Source organism: Anomaloglossus baeobatrachus, chromosome 5 (genome assembly GCF_048569485.1).
Source record: "Anomaloglossus baeobatrachus isolate aAnoBae1 chromosome 5, aAnoBae1.hap1, whole genome shotgun sequence".
In the NCBI taxonomy this organism is placed as follows: domain Eukaryota; kingdom Metazoa; phylum Chordata; class Amphibia; order Anura; family Aromobatidae; genus Anomaloglossus; species Anomaloglossus baeobatrachus.
The window spans coordinates 495,770,866-495,793,488 of record NC_134357.1 but is presented as its reverse complement, the minus strand read 5'-3'; the positions used below and the strand labels follow the sequence as shown (position 1 = coordinate 495,793,488).

The 22,623-nt window shown below is 48.3% G+C and overlaps 1 protein-coding gene across 2 annotated transcripts in view; it reads left to right on the top strand.

Annotated features, from left to right (window-relative positions):
* Nucleotides 1-7,259: 7,259 nt before the first annotated feature.
* The window catches only part of STX8 (syntaxin 8), a 273,887-nt gene continuing 258,523 nt past the window's right edge, over nt 7,260-22,623 (top strand). For both annotated transcript variants that reach the window (XM_075347946.1, XM_075347945.1), the window contains exons 1-4: nt 7,260-7,314; nt 10,825-10,924; nt 18,120-18,214; nt 20,990-21,100. In XM_075347946.1, the coding sequence (XP_075204061.1) occupies nt 7,304-7,314; nt 10,825-10,924; nt 18,120-18,214; nt 20,990-21,100 (317 nt within the window). In that variant the 5' untranslated portion in view covers nt 7,260-7,303. The remainder of the gene's footprint in view (nt 7,315-10,824; nt 10,925-18,119; nt 18,215-20,989; nt 21,101-22,623) is intronic.

Genomic DNA, 22,623 nt, shown 5'->3' with positions numbered 1-22,623 from the left:
CAATGACCGCGCGCGCGCCCTAATGCGCATGCGCGCGGCCCGGGTGCCAGAAGCCAGAGGAGGGAGCGGTGAGGAGGAAGCAGGAGAGCCGGGCTGGGGCTGGGTTGCCATCGGACGCCGGGAGCGGGGACCGGGCTGCCTGGGGACCGCAGGCGATGGGGCAGGAAGGCTGTGGATCAGGGAACCAGGAGGCCTGGCACGGGAGCGGCGGAGCGCGGCAGGGGAGCTGGTAAGCAAGGCAGGGGAGCCGGGGAGCATGGAAGAGGAGCCGGGGAGTGTGACAGGGGACCCGGGGAGCGTGACAGGGGACCCGGGGAGCGTGAAAGTACCCCCCCGCCCACGCCCCCCTCCCCGCAACCGGGACAGGAAGGCACGGATCAAAGGAGTACCCACATTCTCCCGGGGTTCCCAGGACCTATCCTCAGGACCATAGCCTGCCCAGTCCACCAGGAAGAACTGTCGGCCCCGTACAGTTTTCATGGCCACGATATCCCTTACCGCATAGATGTCGTCATCGGCAATAGGAGGAGGAGCCGAACTGGCAGCAGCGGAGAAGGGACCAAGGACAACCGGCTTGAGCAGGGAGACGTGGAAGGAGTTGGGTATCCTCATCGTGGCCGGGAGCTGTAGCTTGTAGGAGACCTCATTGATCATGCCGAGGACTTTAAACGGCCCGATGTAGCGAGGCCCCAGCTTGTAGGATGGTAGCTTCAGTCGGACGTACTTGGAAGCAAGCCAGACGAGATCTCCTGGAGAGAAACACGGAGGGTCTAGACGCCTCTTGTCTGCGTGTCTTTTCATCCGCAGGGAAGCACGTCCAAGGGACGTTTTAACAGAGTCCCAAATGGTTGCAAAGTCACGGGCTACAGCATCAGCAGCAGGGACATCCGAGGAAGAGGATACAGGTAATGGGACGGAAGGCTGAAGTCCGTAAACGACATGGAAGGGAGAGCTGGAGGAGGACTCACTGACGTGGTGGTTATGAGAGAATTCAGCCCAAGGAAGAAGCGTGGACCAGTCGTCATGATGGGCGTTGACGTAGTGACGTAAGAAGGAGGTCAAGATCTGATTGACCCGTTCCACTTGGCCGTTCGACTGAGGATGGTAGGCTGAAGAAAAGTCCAGAGTCACTCCCATATGTTTGCAGAGAGCCCTCCAAAAGCGGGAGGTGAACTGAGTTCCTCTGTCGGACACAATGTGTGATGGAAAGCCATGCAAGCGGAAGATGTGTTGTACATAGGCGTCAGCGAGTTCCTGGGCAGAGGGCAGTCCAGCCATAGGGACGAAATGAGCCATTTTAGAGAACCGATCCACCACGACCCATATGACTGTGTGTCCGGAGGACAATGGCAAGTCCGTAATAAAGTCCATCGCAATGTGTTGCCACGGTACTGAGGGTATAGGCAGAGGCAGAAGACGGCCAATAGTTCTCGGTCACCGATGGTGTAGTTGCGTTCAGGCGCTGAGAAGCTCTTGGAGAAGAAACCGCAAGTCACCATCTTCCCGGAGGAGGACTTCTGCATGAGCACTGCTCCAGCTCCCGAGGAGGAGGCATCCACCTCCAAGGTGAACTGTCGGTTTAAATCCGGACGGTGGAGCACAGGAGAGGAGGCAAATGCCCGCTTCAGAGAGCCAAACGCGGCGTCGGCCGCAGGTGACCAGTCCTTTGGATTAGCCCCCTTCTTGGTCAAGGCGGAGAGAGGAGCAGTCAGAGCAGAGAAGTGAGGGATGAACTGGCGGTAATAGTTGGCGAATCCCAGAAAGCGTTGGATTGCCTTCAGTCCAGAAGGAGGGGGCCAGTTGAGAATGGAAGAGACCTTCTTCGGATCCATCTGCAGTCCGGTATCGGAGATGACGTAACCCAGGAAGGGAAGAGAAGACTGCTCGAAGACACACTTCTCGTACTTGGCGTACAGACGATTCTCCCTCAGTCGTCGTAGTACCAGCTGCACGTTCTCTCTGTGGGTCTGGAGGTCCGGAGAAAAGACCAGGATGTCATCGAGATACACCACCACACAGATGTAAAGAAGGTCCCGGAACACGTCGTTCACCAATTCCTGAAAGACTGCTGGTGCGTTACACAGGCCGAAGGGCATCACACAGTATTCATAGTGCCCATCGCTCGCGAGTATTGAACGCGGTCTTCCATTCGTCCCTCGAGCGGATGCGGACCAGGTTGTAGGCACCCCGAAGATCCAACTTGGTGAACACACGAGCTCCTCTAAGCCGATCAAACAATTCGGGGATGAGCGGCAGAGGGTACTTGTTTTTCACGGTGATTTGGTTTAATCCCCGGTAGTCTATGCATGGACGTAGGTCACCTTCTTTCTTCTTAACGAAGAAGAAGCCTGCTCCAGCAGGAGAGGAGGATCTCCGAATGAATCCCCTTGCCAGGCTCTCTGTGATGTAAGTAGACATGGCCCTTGTTTCGGCTGGAGACAGCGGATATATCCGTCCTCGAGGTGGTGTAGTTCCCGGGAGCAGGTCGATGGCACAATCGTAAGGACGATGTGGCGGAAGTACCTCTGATTCCTTTTTGTCGAAGACATCCGCGAAGGACCAATAGGCCGAGGGCAGTCCCGGTAAGGACTCTGGAACCGGAGGTCGTCGGATGGGTTGTATGGTCTTCAGACACTTCTCGTGGCAAGAGGAGCCCCATCGGGTGATTTCACCAGTACCCCAGCTGACTAATGGTTCGTGTGTCCGTAACCAGGGAAGTCCCAGCAGGATTTGATGGGACATGTGTGGAAGGACGTAGAGAGCGATGTTCTCGGTGTGCAGGGCACCGATACGCAGTTCGACCGGCCTGGTGATCCACGAGATGGTGTCAGAGAGGGGTCTCCCATCCACAGAGGCAATCACGAGGAGTTTATCGAGTGGAGTAACAGGCACCTGGTACTTGTCCACCGTGGCCTGCTGGATGAAATTGCCTGCTGCCCCAGAATCGAGGTACGCCTCAGCCGTGAACCGCGTCTCTCCCGTTGTCACTTGCACAGTCCAGGTAACCGGGTCTGAGAGAGTCCCAGCACCTAGGGTGGCCTCTCCTACCAACCCTAGGCTTTGGAGTTTCCCGGCCTTTCTGGACAGGAGCGTAGCAGGTGTGTGCCCTCTCCGCAGTAGAAGCAGAGGCCCTTGGCGAGCCGCTCTGCGTTGTTCAGACTGCCGCACACGGTCGATCTGCATGGGCTCGTGGACGGAGACACCAGATGCCGTTGACTGAAGTACGGCGGGCTTCTGCGGAAGAGAGGAATGCCGTACCGGACGTCTCTCACGGGACACCTCTTTGGATCGCTCCTGAAAGCGAATGTCCACTCGGGAAGCTAGGGTAATCAGGGCATCCAGGGTGGACGGTACGTCACGACCAGCCAGCTCATCTTTAATTCGACCCGAGAGTCCTTCCCAGAAGGCGGCGGTTAGAGCCTCGTTGTTCCACCCGAGTTCCGATGCCAAGGTGCGAAAACGTATGGCGTATTGACCCACCGTCAGAGTCCCCTGACGTAACTGGAGAAGAGATGAGGCAGACGCGGAGGCGCGTCCGGGCTCGTCAAAGGTGCCACGAAATGCCTGCAGGAACTCCTGGATGTTCGTGGTCACAGGATCCTCCTTTTCCCACAAGGGGTTCATCCACGCCAGTGCCTCACCCTCTAGATGGGACATGATGAACGCGACCATGGCTTGGTCGGAGGCAAACAAATGCGGCAGCTGCGTGAAATGGAGGGAGCATTGGTTTATGAATCCCCTGCAGGTCTTGGGATCTCCGGCGTACAGGGGTGGTGAGGCCAAACGAAGTCTGGAAGCATCCGAAGAGGCTGCCACGGGGGCTGGAGCCGTGGATTGTCTAGTGGAAGCCCGAGATGCTGAAGATGTAACCGACGCTTGTAGCGTGTTCAGGCGGGCGTCCACAGAAGACATGAATTGCAGCATGCGGGTCTGAGTCTCACGCTGGCGTGTGAGTTCCTCCTGCAGGGCTGCTAGTGCTTCAGCGGGATCCATGGCCTGTTCTTACTGTTAGGGCCAGGTGGACGGGCAGACCCAGGAGGTGGATCCACTGGGCCGAACTCCTTGATGATGGTAAGGGGTCCGGTAGCTGGAGCACTACAGGTAGCAGAACAGTCCGTGTATAAGAGGAGAATGCAGAAGTCCCTGGGACCACGGAGTCACTGATGGTAGTCCGGGTGACGGAGCTCAGGTTCGGAGGCCAAGATGTTGTCAGGCGGAGTCCGGAACCGATGGAGCGAGCAGACGGGTCACCGCAGGGATCAGAGATGGAACGGACTGTCAGGATGGCAGATGGGCAGCGTTCGGGGTTCGGGATTCGGCAGGACCGGGTGGCGAAGCAGGATCGGCTCTAGAAGAGAGAGAGGTGAGTATCTCACAGAAACACAAGGAGACCTGACTCCTAGCTTGGGAAACACGAAGAACAGGCCCCGCCCACTTGGACATTAAACCCCTTTATACCCTGTACCTGCGTGTTCAATTTCCTGTCAGTGGACGCTGGCCCTTTAAGAGAGGGTCAATGACCGCGCGCGCGCCCTAATGCGCATGCGCGCGGCCCGGGTGCCAGAAGCCAGAGGAGGGAGCGGTGAGGAGGAAGCAGGAGAGCCGGGCTGGGGCTGGGTTGCCATCGGACGCCGGGAGCGGGGACCGGGCTGCCTGGGGACCGCAGGCGATGGGGCAGGAAGGCTGTGGAGCAGGGAACCAGGAGGCCTGGCACGGGAGCGGCGGAGCGCGGCAGGGGAGCCGGTAAGCAAGGCAGGGGAGCCGGGGAGCATGGAAGAGGAGCCGGGGAGTGTGACAGGGGACCCGGGGAGCGTGACAGGGGACCCGGGGAGCGTGACAGCCTGTCTCAGAGGAGGAGGGAAGCTTCGGCTTGTATGACATGGAGGCCACTTACATTCCTCGGAGTGCAAATAATGGGTGCCGGGCAGCCCTTCCTCGTCGCGCCTGCCATGCGCTGGAGGGGCTGAAACCCGTGTTTCTTCACCTGGAGCCGGGTGAGGAGTACGGAAGTGAGCAATAGTGGCAGCGGTCCTCCGTTGCAACCAAGTTGTCCCCTTTGGGACCCTCAGCTGAATGAATGAATCAGAATCAACCGAAGTTTTCACCTGATTGTCGACAGAGATTAACCGGCCGTTGCCGGCAAGTTGTCCCCGGAGGAACTTATGTGTTTACCACCCACATGAGAAACTGCTCATGGACATGGCCGAGAACTTGCAGGCCACCCACGAACTTGTGGGTTTGTAAATAGTTTGGTGGGCTGGTTTCCGTCCGTACCACCTCCGGAGAGGCAGATTGGAGGAAGGGCCCGCAGCAGAGCAGGCTGGGTCCCGGCCACCACCAGGACCAGTGGCCATCCTCCGGGAGTCAGGGGTCCCCCTGGACCTGGGGTCCCCTGAAGTGACAGCCGAGTGCGAGACACCGTACCCGTTCCCGCTCGGGTAACCTGGACCTGGACTGGGGTAAAGGGGTGCTGCCCGTTTCTTAGGGGCAGCATCAAGGATCAGGTTATTTGGGTGGGAGAGCGGATGACCGTGAACCCGTCCGTTTAATAAAAATGTTTGAAACGTTAAAAGTAATGCACCTCCCATAAGGGAAGACTTGAAAATATGCGTATGTTGAAGTTTTAATATGTTATTTATCTTTTACAGTTTGAAAAATAAAACCGGTGATGGACGGGCAGCCCGCGGACGGTCTGCATTTTACCAAGGGGGAGTGTGACGCCCTGGACTAGCCAGGTAGTCACATACATACCAACACACACACCCCCACCCTAGACAGTTACAACAGTCAATCAAAAACCCTTGTTGCCTCCCTCCAGAGTCTGATGTCCACACCAGGTGGGGCAGGGCCATGCGGTTGGCCCCACCCACCGAGGAGTTCACAGGCCTGGAGGCGGGAAAAGTGTCAGTTTAGTCTTGGAGGTGAAAGTGAGAGGAGTGAACACTTGAGGTGTCTGGGTTGGAGCCCAGACACTGACAGCAAGGTTGTCAGACGGTGGTGGCCATCTGCAGGAGTTGGTGGAACTCCACAGAGTCGTAAGGACCGAGGTCAGGCGTAGGCCCGACGGGACTGGACTGGGGAACGGAGTGAAGCTAAGCACACAGGCAGGGCCATCGGACCCCGACCAGGCTTGGAGCCGCCGTCAATAGTCAAATCTGAATGTGACAGGAACCCCAGGGGTTTCCCAACTACTAAGTCCCGATTGAAGGCAGCCGTCCACCCAGAGAGGATATACAACCACCGCCACAGGCTAGAGATCCAAGGGCCAGCGCTTGCGGGCAAAACAGGCTCCTATGGCACCTATACGCCGGGGAGTGGACTACCGGTGGGCAACCACAGGAGTTAGGAACATTATCAAAGGTGCAGGGAAAGACAGCCACCATCAGCCGTCCGGGTAGAGCACAACAACAACACTGCAGCCGGCTGCGGGACCCGTCCATCCGGCCGTTTTGGTTTACCTACGACTCTGTCAGTGATTGTCTGAGTGAGTACACCAGTGCCGTCCGGCACCGCGAAGCGCAGTCCCTGCACCCCAGCCATCCGGCCTCCCCGTTACACCATCGGGCCCCGGGATCACCAACCCCTGCCCACAGAGGGGCAACATCTCAGCTGCACCCTAACATCTCTCCCGGGATCCCCGTTACCAGCAGCGGTGGTGCCATTATTACCACAACCCGTGGGTGGCGTCACAAACAATCTCCCTAAACATACCATCCCCATTTCACTCACGGGTGAGGAGTGCTGCTCGAGTCCCCGTGTCCGGTCCACCGCTCGAGCCACCGAGCAGCAGCAGCAGAAGCCCCGGACCCGAGCGCGGCGAGCGCGTCCCCTCCGCCCGCGACATTATCAGGCCCCTACAATTACGGTACTTTGGGCAGTTGCTGCACCCCTTCACAGGGACAACAGGGTGAACGGGTGACTGAGGCTAAAAAGGGGACCTAAGGGTAAACAAGAGTCTTTAATAGTGAGACCACCCATTAAAGCCCCCTATAGATGATAGATGGGAGTCTCATTAAATTGGACGCCTCTTTCTTTCACTAATTACATTTATGAGATAAAGAACTTTTAACCCCTTGAGGCCTTTCAATTTGATTCATTAGGACCAGTTGGGAAAATTAGGGTGAATTTCTTCCAAATATATCAAAAACACTGGAGCTCGCCGTCAGGAGATCTGTGTATTCGTCAGTAGGGGGCGCTGGTGTGTAGACTATTTCACACATTCAGTTCAGAATGTTTTGACCTGCCCGAGTAACCGTACGTCACGTGATACAAACAGGAAGTGTCGCTCTTCTCTGCCGCAGCAATGGATCCTTGGTGGGTGCAGTATGATCTGGATGGTTGTTTATGTGACGTTTTATGTATAATCCTGTGTGTCCAGGACAACAAGTACCAGCAGTGCGTGCAAATACAGCGATAGTGGTCATAGGCTGGGAAATAATGATGGGGTTTCTACCTGTATTAGTCTAGTATCATTTTACAAGGGCTGTGTGTATATATGTATGTATATGAATATGTATGTCAGTGACATCATCCTAGCTTCATTATCCTGTACCCCAAGTGTCATTATCCTGTACCCCAAGTGTCATTATCCTGTACCCCAAGTGTCATTATCCTGTACCCCAAGTGTCATTATCCTGTACCCCAAGTGTCAGTGTCATTATCCTATACCCCGAGTGTCAGCGTCATTATCTTGTACCCCGAGTGTCAGCGTCATTATCCTGTACCCCGAGTGTCAGCGTCATTATCCTGTACCCCGAGTGTCAGCGTCATTATCCTGTACCCCGAGTGTCAGCGTCATTATCCTGTACCCCGAGTGTCAGCGTCATTATCCTGTACCCCGAGTGTCAGCGTCATTATCCTGTACCCCGAGTGTCAGCGTCATTATCCTGTACCCCGAGTGTCAGCGTCATTATCCTGTACCCCGAGTGTCAGCGTCATTATCCTGTACCCCGAGTGTCAGCGTCATTATCCTGTACCCCGAGTGTCAGCGTCATTATCCTGTACCCCGAGTGTCAGCGTCATTATCCTGTACCCCGAGTGTCAGCGTCATTATCCTGTACCCCGAGTGTCAGCGTCATTATCCTGTACCCCGAGTGTCAGCGTCATTATCCTGTACCCCGAGTGTCAGCGTCATTATCCTGTACCCCGAGTGTCAGCGTCATTATCCTGTACCCCGAGTGTCAGCGTCATTATCCTGTACCCCGAGTGTCAGCGTCATTATCCTGTACCCCGAGTGTCAGCGTCATTATCCTGTACCCCGAGTGTCAGCGTCATTATCCTGTACCCCGAGTGTCAGCGTCATTATCCTGTACCCCGAGTGTCAGCGTCATTATCCTGTACCCCGAGTGTCAGCGTCATTATCCTGTACCCCGAGTGTCAGCGTCATTATCCTGTACCCCGAGTGTCAGCGTCATTATCCTGTACCCCGAGTGTCAGCGTCATTATCCTGTACCCCGAGTGTCAGCGTCATTATCCTGTACCCCGAGTGTCAGCGTCATTATCCTGTACCCCGAGTGTCAGCGTCATTATCCTGTACCCCGAGTGTCAGCGTCATTATCCTGTACCCCGAGTGTCAGCGTCATTATCCTGTACCCCGAGTGTCAGCGTCATTATCCTGTACCCCGAGTGTCAGCGTCATTATCCTGTACCCCGAGTGTCAGCGTCATTATCCTGTACCCCGAGTGTCAGCGTCATTATCCTGTACCCCGAGTGTCAGCGTCATTATCCTGTACCCCGAGTGTCAGCGTCATTATCCTGTACCCCGAGTGTCAGCGTCATTATCCTGTACCCCGAGTGTCAGCGTCATTATCCTGTACCCCGAGTGTCAGCGTCATTACCCTGTACCCCCCAGTGTGCAGGGCTCCGCTATCCTGCCGTGTGTGTGTGTGGTGTGTGTGTGGTGTGTGTGTGTGTGTGTGGTGTGTGTGTGTGTGTGTGTGTGTGTGTGTGTGTGTGTGGTGTGTGGTGCAGGGGGGGTGGGAGTGAGGGTGTCACTGTCCTGCTCCCATCGAGTGTGTGTCCGGTTGCCGCTATTCCTGCTCCCATCGAGTGTGGGGGGCACCTCTCTCCTGCGCCCCATGAGTGTGTATGAGGGGGCACCACTCTCCCGCTCCCCTCAAGTGTGGGGGGTGCCGCTCTCCCCCTCCCCTCAAGTGTGGGCAGGGGGGCGGCGCTGTCCCCCGCTCCCCTTCAGTGTGTTGGTGGGGTACCGCTCTTCTGCCCCCATTGAGTGTGTGGGGGGCACCGCTTTCCTGCTCCCCTCTCGTATTATTCCCGCTACTCCCCAGAGTGCTCTGTTTTTGTGTTTTTTTTTATCATTCTTTAAACCCACCATACAATCCCAGAGATATGGGCCTTTTTAATTGGTGCTATTTTAAGTTTAAGGGTAGCAACGAGAATAAATTAAGAGCATAAACTGGTCACTTCTGACCCGGAGACCGTTCCCCTTTTGATCGCCCAGACCTTACATATTAATGATCTGTCCTCACGGCACAGAGCTGACCCAGGCTCCTTCACTGTTTACATCAGGCTGACCATAAAAACAGCTGATAGGTAGGGGGGCTGTCGGACCCCCACTGATCTGATATCGATCAGCTAATCAATATCGTTGTAGTGAAAACCCCTTTATCCACAGAGGATGCGAGACTTCTTGGGTCTTTGTGTCATTCCCTGACAGGAAGCAGAGATGTGCTGTGGCGCTGATTAGTTTTCGGGATTGCTGTGCAGTGGTTAAGCTTCATGTCTACAATAATGGACAGTCCCTGTAAGGCGGCAGACGTCCTGTTTTGTATACTCGGCTCGTGTGCTATTTTTTGCTCTTTTCCACTGTCGTCGCTCACTATTTATTGTGTACACAGCTCCGGGTGGAGTCGCCCACGAGCTTTCCACAGTTTGTCTGACACAAGTTATTAATCAGTTCTTGTTACGATGTCCCTCCTGACGGCTGCGGGGCGGCTACCATCCATCCCAGGGGCCTGCGTCACCGTCACAGCTCAGAGATGAGGAGCAATCGGCTTCTATTAGGGTGCTAGGGGTTAAGTGCGCTTTGGCAAGTGAACAGCGCCAGTGACGCTTTATAAGACCCGCGTACATGATCGGCAGGGATCGTGCACGCGTCATGGCAGGTATATGAATCAACTGATGCACAAAATGAGCAGCACCAGACAACCCCTTTAAATTGACGATTTCGGCAAGCTGACTATTAGGTATCTAGGATCATCCAGGAAAAGACAGAATGTACATGTCTAAAGGGGTTGTCCGGTATGGGGGAAAAAAATGATACTCCTCCTCCGGACCGGTGCCGCTCCTTCATACCTCCGCCGGTCACTTGGCTTCTGCATCCAGTGGAGTGTAGGCGCTGCAGCTAATCATCGGCTGCAGTGTTCACATTCTATCCGAGCAGAAGAAGTGGCTTATTCCCCTTCCAGTAGTGACAGTATATGCATGCTCGGTGGAGTTGAGCATGCATATGTATATCAGTTAAGGATGAGTAGATTTTAGATCAATCCCCCCCCCCCCACCAATACATATGTAATCTCATGGAGAGGCATCTCTACCCCTGAGAACAAAAGGATCGGACATGTCAAATCTTGAGAGTTGGGAAGCCACAAACATATGATGATCGTTCAATTCTGCTAAAACCCTCCACTTCAGCCGATATTCAGAGCCCCTCAACAGGAAAGGTAGTTATGAATGATGGTAGTTATCCTTCTTGTATAAATGTGAGATTCCATGCTCATCAAAGAAAGTGTTCACATATTGAGGGTACTGTACCTTTAACACATGCACGCCCGCAGTATGATAAAGCTTCTTTGTTGGTTGCAGGTTGTCTGCGTATGATTCCTCCTATGACCTCGCACAGGAAATTGCGGAGAAGATCCATCAGCGGAATCGCTATTTAAGAAATGGAGAGAACCCAGTAAAGGTATCTTAAAGGAGAACTCTGGAAACAGTCAGGATTTGCCATGTAGGCAATCAGTGGTGTTCCTTCTGGCCTAGAGTTGGCTGATCGCTGCATATCTCCATCATTATTCCTGAGGGTCTTTGTCTTTTGTGTACATACATCTAATGACGTCTTCTTTGCAGCCTGAATGGGGCTTTTTACTCTCCGTTGCTGCGTGGATCCGTCCTCCAGTAGTTTTAACGATGTTAGTTGAGCATGCTCTGATGCACCTAATGGCCCTGTCTAATAGTACATTTTTATGATATCCTCAGTGATCCAACAGCCGGGTTGTAGCACAACTCAGCTATGTTATGTTCTGAAGATCTTACTGATGCCAGTTTCAGATGCACCTAATGACCCAAACTAATTAAGTAAAAAAAAAAACCAACAGATGCACCTATTGACCCTGTCTAATAATAAAATACTCTTACAACATCCTCCGCTGGGTTGTAGCACAGCTCAGCTATGCAATGCTCAGCTCTGAAGCTTTCACAGATACCAGTTGCAGAGGCCCCTAATGACCCTCTCTGATTCATTACTAACTAAAACAAAAGTGATGACCCTGTCTAATCAAACGTTCTCATGGCATCCTCATCAATCTGACAACTGCTCTCCTGCGATTTGCGTGCAGGACAGGGTATGGTCGTGCTTACTACAGACCGCAATATCTAAGAACACATTGCAAGTTAAACAATATTCATACAATGTTGGGTCACCAGCCCAGCACATTGCTTATTTCATGTGGATATAGATTGTAGTTTTTAGAAAGTCACTCTTTTGAAATTTCATTAAAATCACGTTTGTACTAATACCGGTAGCAGTGATCAAGCACAATAACGAGTGCACTACACTGCTGCGTCCTTCCTACCCCTCTCTCTTTTCTGTGTGTTTGTTTTGATCATTCATAGTTTTTCTTATTATTTCCTCTTTCACTCATTACTTCTTTCTCATCACTTTTCTCTCTCTTTCTCTCTCTGTCTCTCTCTCTGTCTCTCTCTCTCTGTGTCTCTCTCTCTCTCTGTCTCTCTCTCTCTGTCTCTCTCTCTCTGTCTCTCTCTCTCTGTCTCTCTCTCTTTGTCTCTCTCTCTCTGTCTCTCTCTCTGTCTCCTTTTCTCCTTCCTTCCTTTTTCTCCTTCCTTCCTTTTTCTCCTTCCTTCTTTTTTCTCCTTCCTTCCTTTTTCTCCTTCCTTCCTTTTTCTCCTTCCTTCCTTTTTCTCCTTCCTTCCTTTTTCTCCTTCCTTCCTTTTTCTCCTTCCTTCCTTTTTCTCCTTCCTTCCTTTTTCTCCTTCCTTCCTTTTTCTCCTTCCTTCCTTCCCGTGTATTTAGAGATCTATCCACAGTATCTCTAAAAGGAAGCACAGGGTGAGGCTTCTGCAGCACTAAGGAGAAGCAGGGTGCCGTTAGGAAGTGTAGTTGTATCTGTTAAGAATAGGACCTTCCATTTCAGCTCTGCACACAGCAGCAGGAGATTATAGAAAAAAAACCCAAACAAAGACACAAGGAAAAAGCAACTATGTTGGGGTCGTGCTATATAGTCGCAATGCTTATGCAGTTACTGAGCTTTGTAAAAAACATTGCAATTTTGGGAATAACCCGTTAAGGGTTATGTTCTCAGCGCTTCTCTTACATTGATTTTGGTGCATATTCTGATGGAAAATCTGCCTGAAAAACAGCCACAATACACCTTCTGTGGTCTGCAAAGGCTACACTGCCGGAGAATAAAAATCTGCTGCATTTTAGCAACTAAATTGGCTATCATATCTATGGGCACAATGGAGCAGCATTTACGGCAGGCAGTGTTGTGACTGCAGGAATTGCGGTGTATGCGATATCCTTGTATGGCTCAGTTTATTTCAGGTTCTGTTTGTTTTCTAGCTTTGTAGCCATAATTCGGCATATTACACAGTTCTAATGTAGTGACAACAAGTGAAAGCCGATTAATAGCTTTAATTATAGTGTCCAGCGACTGGTTCTCCGTAATTGCCATGTTGTCGTTCTGAATCGAACACTCGTTCTGAGCCAATTAAATTCTTAATATATCTGTATCATGGTTAGAGCTTTTTTTTTTCTGTTACAAAGCTCCAAACCTTCTGCATAGATATAAAAGAGCTTGCTGGCTACCAGCAGCCACCACCAGGGGGAGCTCCCAGCATGATTCATATATATTGCACTCAATACAGCCTGCAATAAATGAATGAGCTCCCTCTAGAGCAGTCATGGCGAACCTTTTACAGGCAGAGTGCCCAAACTGTAGCCCTAAACCCATTTTTTTTCCGAAGTGCCAACCAATCCTATTATGTAAATAATTGATTTTAACCTTACCTTTGCAGTCTTCTCTTCAGCAGGGGGCATCACGCTCATGCTGCTTACCACACATTGAAGCTGAGCCCCTGCCCTTTCCAGACACAGCAGTTGGATTGATCTTTCTGGAAAAAATTAGAGCATATTAGACAGAGATTTTAGTCTGGAATGTAATCAGATGTCACCCTGTAACCCACATCTACATTTCAAAGTCTGAACATCTTGAAATCCCATAATGACGTACGAGTTGCTCCCCTCCCCCTTCATTGTGTAGTTCTGTCCCCCTTCCTGGGCCACTTCCTGGTAAACATGTCTCCCATCCTGATATATATTTCCTACATTCTGGTATATTTGTCCACATCATGGCCCCATCCTGGTAAATGTACCCCATCCCGGCATATTCCCCTTCCTGGTAAATGTACCCCATTCCTGGTAAATGTACCCCATTCCTGGTAAATGTACCCCATTCCTGGTAAATGTATCCCATCCTGGCATGTTCCCCCATGCTGTTAAATGTACCCCATCCTGATAAATGTCACCCTTCCTGCTAAATGTTCCCCATCCTGGCATTTTTCCTCATCCTGGCATGTTCATGTACCCCATCCTGGCATGTTCCCCCCCCATCCTTTCATGTCCCCCCCCCCCCCCCCCCCTTTCTGGTAAATGTATCCCCCATACTGGTAAATGTACCCCTTCCTGGCATTTTCCCCTTCCTGCTAAATGTACCCCATCCTGGTATGTTTCCCCCATCCTGACATGTTTCCCCCATCTTTGCATGTTTCTTTCCATCTTTGCACGTTTCCCCCATCTTTGCAGCCATGTTTGCCCTGTGCTCTCCATGTTTGCCCCGTGCTCTCCATGTTTGCCCCGTGCTCTCCATGTTTGCCCCGTGCTCTCCATGTTTGCCCCGTGCTCCCCCTTTGTCCCCCCACACCTTGGCACAGCTGCACACAGCTTAAAAATAAAAAAAAAAAACAACTCACCTTCTAGCACCCGCTCCACCGCGCGGCCACAAGACACCGGCGCCGCCTACTGACGCTCCTCCGTCTCCTAGGCAACAGGCCTGCGGCCCAGGAGAGGAGGAGTGTCAGAGGGAGGAGAAATGTCTCCTCTGCTAAACACCACTTTGAACTGCCGTCACAATCACATCGACAGTTCAAAGTGGATGATTGTGGCGACAGCGCGCGTGCCAGCACAAAGGGCTCTGCGTGCCCAGTCTGGCACGCGTGCCATAGGTTCGCCATCACTGCTCTAGTGGCTACTGCCCTGTATCTACGCGCCAGTTAGGACTGTATAAGATTATCACCTGGCATTAGTGATCTGCAAGACAATCCGGACTCCTTTAATAAAAGGGATTTTCGTTTTGTGTAGGGGATTTGGAGCTTTGTGTGAGAAAACCTGGGACTAATATAAAGTTTTTTTACCTGTACATGTAATTACTGTCCCCCAAATATGATGGGATATGGTGAAACACAAATCTGTAATCACCGCTGTACTGAAAACATTTGGCCTCTCACACTATAAGATAGGTCGGTAGAAAGTTAGGTATAATATCAGTCAATAGTTTGGACAAACCTATACATGCAATGGCTTTCCTTTTATTATTGCAATATGAACATTGTAGATTCAGACTGAAAGCAGCAAAACCTCGAAAAAAAACACATGGAAATGCATGTGAAACAAGCCAGTATATGTGTTACACCTCAAATTCCTCAGCATTTCCTCATTTTACTGTGATGATAGCTTTACACCCCTTTGGCATCCTTTCTGGCAGTTTCATCAGGTTGTCATTTGGAATGGCTTCCAATGAGCAGGTCACTTTCTCAAGTCCCTTTTTGGAATCACCAGGTTTCAGAAAGTGTTTGTGACCATCAAGTGTGTTTTGCAAAGGTAGTCTCCATATAGTCCTATTCTACAACTGTTCTAAGCCAGAATATGGTAAGGACCACTCATCTAAGTAATGAGAAACGACTGTCCATCATTGCTGCAAGACTTGAAGGTCAATCCGGAAAATTGGTAGAACCTTGTTGGTATCCTCAGGTGCAGTAATGGAAACAATCAATCACTATGATGAAACTGGCTCTCATAAAGACCATACCAGAAAAGGAAGACAAAAAATGATCTTTGCTGCAGAGGATAAGTTCATCAGAATTACCAGTCTCAGAAAAAAACTAATTGTGAGAACCTCAGATAACAGCCTTCGTAAATGATGCACATGGCTTTCCTTGTTCTTATTGGAATGTTCACATTGTAGATTCAGACTGAACGCAGCAAAATCTCAAAAGGATACACATGGAAATTCTTGTGAAACAAGCCAGTATATGTTACACCTCAAATTCCTCAAATTTCCCCCCTTTTACTGTAATGACGGCTTTACACCCCTTTGGCATTCTTTCTCGCAGCTTCATCATGCTTTTCATCTTTAATGGCTTCCAATGAGCAGGTTGCCTCCTTAAGTCCCTTTGTGGAATCACCGGGCTTCAAAAAATGTTTGTGACCATCAGGTGTATTTTGCAAAGATAGTGTTTGTTTAAAGATCCATATACTGCTCAGCCTTATTACACAACTGTTCTAAGCCAGAATATGGTAAGGACTACTCATCTAAGTTATGAGAAACGACCGTCCATCATTACTGCAAGACTTGAAGGTCAATCTGGAAAATTGCTAGAACTTTGTTGGTATTCTCAGGTGCAGTAATGAAAACCATCAATCACAATGATGAAACTGGCTCTCATGAAGACCACACCAGAAAAGGAAGAGCAAGAATGACCTTTGCTGCAGAGGATAAGTTCATCAGCGTTACCAGCCTCAGAAAAAAACCCTAATTGTCAGTTCCTCATATAACAGCCTTCATAAATGATGCACAGACATCAAGTACTAGACAGAGGAGACTGCGATAAGCTGCCTTTATAATTGAATTAGTGCAAGTAAGCTACTACTGAGGACCACCAACAAGAAGAATACATGTTTGGGCTGGACGTCAGATTAGTGGAAATCTGTACTTTGATCTGAGGAGTAAAAATGAGAGATGTTTGGCACCAACCAGTGTGTCTTTGTGAGATTTAGAAAAAGAGAGCAGATGGTTTCTACATGTGTGGTGCCCACATGAAGCATGGAGGAGAGGGAGACGTCTTCAGGACTATTGGAGGCCATTCCAGGTGAGCACCTGATGAAGCTGCTGGGGCGAAACCATTGAGGTGTAAAGATATCATCAGAGTAAAAGGGGAGTACTTTTATTTATCTAAGGAGTAACACGTATTCTGGTTTGCTTAAATGTGTTTCTTTACTCCTTGTTTCCATATGTGTTGCTCGTGACTTTGCTACCTTCAGCCAGAATCTACCACATCCACATTCCAGTAAGAATAAGGAAAACCACTGGAGGAACTTGAGTGCCCAAATTTTTGAATGGTTCTGTATATGAAAATAACATTCATAGTACCCATACATTATGACAGGAAGTGTTGTCATGAGGGCGTCTCACACGGGGCCTCTCCGGATGAGCGGCTCGTATCTGCTTGTACTGTAAACAGTCGTCCTGAGTGTTTGTAGTGACAACAATGTCGGCCGGCGATCATCTTTAATCATCATCTATGGAAACTTTTAGAGATTTATTACAAGTTTGTTTTTCCGCTGAACATTTTTACAATTTTGTTGTTTGCACAACACGGGAATATTACTGTATATGGGGTGCGGACCAGGCCCTCACAGCTGTGCTGGGGGGATACAGGCACCAAGAGAGAGCCCAGCAATGGCCTCCCCTCCAGAACCACCCACAGATCAGCAGACGGTATCACACGTGATAGGATTGGATACACAGCTCAGCAAACTATATTACATGTGGTAGGATTAGATACACAGCTCAGTAGACAGTATCACACATGGTAGGATTAGATGCACAGCTCAGCAGACAGTATCACACATAATAGAATGAGATTCACAGCTTAGCAGATGGTATCACATTTGGTAGGATTAGGTACACAGGTAAGCAGACTATACCACAGGTGATAGGATTAGATACACAGTTAAGTAGACAGTATCACATATGAGATTAGATACACAGCTTAGGGGACTGTGCCACAGTGATAGGATGAGATGCCCAGTTGTGCAGACTGTATCAAATGTGATAGGATTAGATACACAGGTCAGCAGACTGTACCACACATGATAGGAGTAGATACACAGCTCAGCAGACAGTATCACACATGATAGGATTAGATACGCAGCTCAGTAGACAGTATCACACATGGTAGGATTAGATGCACAGCTCAGCAGACTGTATCACACATGGTAGGATTAGATGCACAGCTCAGCAGACTGTATCACACATAGGATTAGATACACAGCTTAGCATATGGTATCACATTTGGTAGGATTAGGTACACAGGTAAGCAGACTATACCACAGGTGATAGGATTAGATACACAGTTAAGTAGACAGTATCACATATGAGATTAGATACACAGCTCAGGGGACTGCGCCACAGTGATAGGATGAGATGCCCAGTTGTGCAGACTGTATCAAATGTGATAGGATTAGATACACAGGTCAGCAGACTGTACCACACATGATAGGAGTAGATACACCGCTCAGCAGACAGTATCACACATGATACTATTAGATACACAGCTCAGGAGACAGTATCACACACGATAGGATTAGATATACAGCTCAGTAGACGGTATCACACATGACAGAGCTTGGCAGACAGTATCACACATGATAGGATTAGATACACAGCTCGGCAGACAGTATCACACATGATAGGATTAGATACACAGCTCGGCAGATTATCACACATGATAGGATTAGATACACAGCTCGGCAGACAGTATCACACATAGTACATGATTTCCCGTCTATCGTCTTCTCTCCTCAGATTAATGTGACAATTCGGTCTCTTATGAAGCGGCTGAATGAGAACATCGGACAACTGCGGGATTCCCTGCTGAGATCGGTCTCCTCTCGTCAGATGTATCCTTCCCTGAGTAATCATCCATCAGACGCCCGATGACTTCCTCACACACATTTTTCCCTTTAGAGCAGTACGATGTATCCATTAGTACACACCAGCAATCCTCCAGAGCAGAAATCTGTGTGCGCCTGTGAGAACGGACCTCCGTGTAGCCAAATATCCTATTGGGGAGTCTTAAAGGAAATGTGCACTACATGATTATTTTCCAATATTCGAAGGACATAACATTATACGCCACTCGCTAATTTGCTACAGGAATTGATTGTATAGAATAGGATCGCCTTGTAGAAAGCAAGGGCCACTTTTTCAAAGGGATGTTCTCATCATCATAGATGGATGTTGTCGGACAGTTCTCGTAAAAACAAGCACTTTTACAATTTACTGCTTATTAAAATTACCCATCGTTCTTGAGATATTAATATTTATTTCTTTTGTTTAAAGCTCGTTGCCTAGGAGACCGACCACCGCTGCTGTCCAGTTTGTAAAGCCTGCACTGAATCTGACCAGAATTAGGAGGTAACCGCTCGCTCCTGTCCAATTGCAAAACAGCGCTTACCAGCTCAATAGAAAAGAGCTTGTAAACCATGTACATGTCCTCCTGAATAGCAGCGGTGGTCGGCTGAAAAATTCCATAAGCAGCAAATCGCAAAATTGCTTGTATTTGCAAACAAAATACAGTATGACCCATTTATTAACATGGTTTATCAGCAATGAAATATACCTTTTAGGTCCCTATTTGGTACTGGAAGACTTGAAATTAAGAAAAAAAAAATGTTATTTATTAAAATAAAAAAAACAAAAAACCTTTTATGAAGCCTGCATAGTAAAGGATTTAGAGGGGAAAAGAAGAAAAAAACAATGGCAGAAGAATTTGGTGGGGTGTGTGTGTGTGTGTGTGTGTGTGTGTGTGTGTGTGTGTGTGTGTGTGTGTGTGTGTGTGTTTAGTTTCGTTCTTTGTTTTCTTTTCTCCCTAGTGCCCCCTCCCCCCACAAAAAAAGTATAAAGTAAATCCAGTCATATATTTTGTATTTTATTCCGCAAAATCAAGCTCTCACTCTTAGATGAAAAAATAATATAAAATTCCCCCGGCAGCATAAAGTATTTTTTTTTCATTTATTTATTTTTTTTTAACTTTCTTTTGTACTTAGTTTTTTTTTTATGTTTCATAGATTTAAGAAAAAAAAATGTAAATAAAATTATTTCTACTGACCTGCCATTGAATAAGGTTAATTTTTTTTTTATTATTATTATTTAGTAACTGGCCTAAAAAAGAGACCCTAATAGAAAAAAACAATGGTAGCACTGCCTTTTTTTTATTATTATTATTATTATTATTATTATTAATAATAATAAATAATATTTTAGTATTTATTACTATAATTATTATTAGCCAAGGATTTTTTTTCTTTTTATTGCTAAAATGTTATATTTTAATAGTTATCAAAAATGTTCATATTTTTAACATTAGAAAGTAGGAAATTGAGTAACACCCTTTTGTGTAACCGCTTAGATGCTACAGTCGCTATTGACTGTGGCATCTAAGGAGTAAATTGATGTGATTGGAGTGCTCTCAGGTCAGCTATTGGTGACTTTTGTATCATGGCATCCTAAACCTAATATTTATCAAAGATGGCTACAAATGTAATGGGTAAGTAGGATCCAGCACTAATTAAAAATAACCTTGTGCTGATGGGAGTAGAGCACAGTCAGAAAAGGAGGCAATCAGCTCTTCCAATAGTAAACTGCAAAAAAACAAAATCTGACCAGGACCTCCAAAAGGAATAAAGCAAGTGTGAACAGGTGCAAGCTGATATGGCTGCATAATGAGGAATAAAGCAATTGTGAACAGGTGGAAGCTGCTATGACCGCATAATAAGAAATAAAGCCAGTGTGAATGGATACAAGCTGCTATGACTGCATAATAAGAAATAAAGCAAGTGTAAACAGGGGCAAGCTGCTATGACTGCAAAATACACAAACCAAAAAATACAGAAGAATATTTGAAATTTAATCTGCATTAATGCTATATGGAATATACATAAATTGGTCTATTTTTGTGAGCCCATCACCACGGCAAGGTGACCTTTCTTTGATTGGACCCTAAACCTAATACTTATCAAACATGTCTCTCCCAGGCTGAAAGCCTACATGTTAAAAGGTCAGGTAGGATCCAGCACTAATTAAAAACAACCTTGGGCTGATCGGACGCATGGACAGTCCGAGAAGGAGGCAGTCAACACCTCCAAGGTTGTTTTTAATTAGTGCTGGAGCCTACCTTTCCTTTTAAATTTGTAGGCTTTTAACACAGGAGAGGCATGTTTGATAAATATAAGGTTTAGGGTCCCATCAAAGAAAGGTCACCATGTCGTGGTTGATGGGCTCACATGAATTGGCCAATTTATGCACTAAGTACCTTCATTTTTCTAAGTATATTCCATTTAGCATTAATGCAGTTTACATGTCATATTTTCTGTTTGGTTATATTGTAGTGCTTACAGAAGGGTGCTGTATTCTTTTGTTTGTGGGTGTCAGCTTTATAACACAGCCAGCACCCACTCCTTACATACCCCTGTGTCTCTGTGTTGTATATATTGGTCACATTTTGCCAAGGAGTTCATCATGCTACCACAGCAAAGTACCATGATCCTCGTTTTAGGGGCTGTGTAAAATAAACAAGGCATAGAGACCCTGTTTCAGTCCGTGGCTTCCTAGTTACACCCCATTATAATTCCAAATGCTACCGATTTTATGGTCTTAACTTCGATCCGGTGCAGCACCCAGCTGGAGGGAGACCGGAGACAGACCCTCGTGGACGAGCTCCTCACCAAAGAGCGACAGCTGCAGATGTCTTTCAAGTTTGAAGGCCCCGAACCCGACGTCATAAGGTGAGAAATCTGGACCGGAGGACAAAACATATTGCTTTTTTTTTTTGTTTTTCAACTTTTGCTAATAACATACTAGTAGTTTTGTGATATTTACTGACCTGTTTAGACCGATCTGACGAACCGTAATGGGGACAGAATCCTAGTGCAATCGTTCTGTCCCCACACAGGACATTATTGGAAACACGTCCGCTGTGTACAAAGGGCGATGGGACCTGCTGCTGTCAATAATCGTTTTGCTCGCTCGTCACGTGATTGCTGGCATGTTTATATCGGCGGATAATTGGTAACGATCATTCATACTAACGATTGTTCACCAATTTTTGGCTCATCCAAAAAGTGCCTTATGGCTTACACAGCTCTCTGCACCAATCCTGGAGGGCAATGCACTTCAGTAAGTAGCCTGCAGCTGTATGGGCTTGCTGGGAGTTGTAGTTTTGCAGCAGACAGTTAGGTTGGGGTGTGCTAAGGGTCGTTTCACACATCCGGCATTTCGCCGGATCCGGCACGCATGCAGTACAGTAGATTCATTTACAGTGGAAGTGCGACACCATGTGGACAAATGCGGTTGTGCATGAAGCACACAACCGCATGGTGTCGCACTTCCACTGTAAATTAATCTACTGTACTGCATGTGTGCCGCATCCGAAACTGGGAAACGGGCCTAATAGAGACACTGACACAGCTGACGTTGTATATGATGTGATTAAATACATTATCTCACAGACCGTATCACATATGATGGGATTAGATACACTGGTTCACAGTCAGTATCACACATGGTGTGATTAGATTCATTGTCTTGCACACATTATCAAACATGATGAGATTAGATACAGTGGAAACCAGAAGTTTACATACACTATCAAAAAAGACACATCTGCATGTTTTCCTCACTATCTGACATGAAATCAGATCAAACCTTGACCTTTTAGGCACGGTGGCTCAGTGGTTAGCACTGCAGTCTTGCAGCGCTGGGGTCCTGGGTTCAAATCTCACCAAGGACAACATCTGCAAGGAGTTTGTATGTTCTCCCCGTGTTAGCGTGGGTTTCCTCCGGGTACCCCGGTTTCCTCCCACACTCCAAAAACATACAGATAGGGACTCTAGATTGTGAGCCCCAATGGGGACAGTGTTTCCAATGTATGTAAAGCGCTGTGGAATTAATAGCGCTATATAAATGAATAAAATTATTATTATTATTATTATTATTATTATTATTATTATTAATTAGGAACCAAAATTATTTATATTTGCCAAATGCCAGAATAATGAGAGAGCGAGAATGTTTTAAGACATTTGTATTACTTTCTGCAAAGTTAATGTTTTACATACACTAAGGGGTACTTTGCACACTACGACATCGCATGCCGATTGCTGCGATGCCGAGCTCGATAGTCCCCGTCCCAGCTGCGATATCTTGTGATAGCTGCCGTAGCGTACATTATCGCTACGGCAGCTTCACACGCACCTACCTGCCCTGCGACGTCGCTCTGGCCGGCGAACCGCCTCCTTCCTAAGGGGGC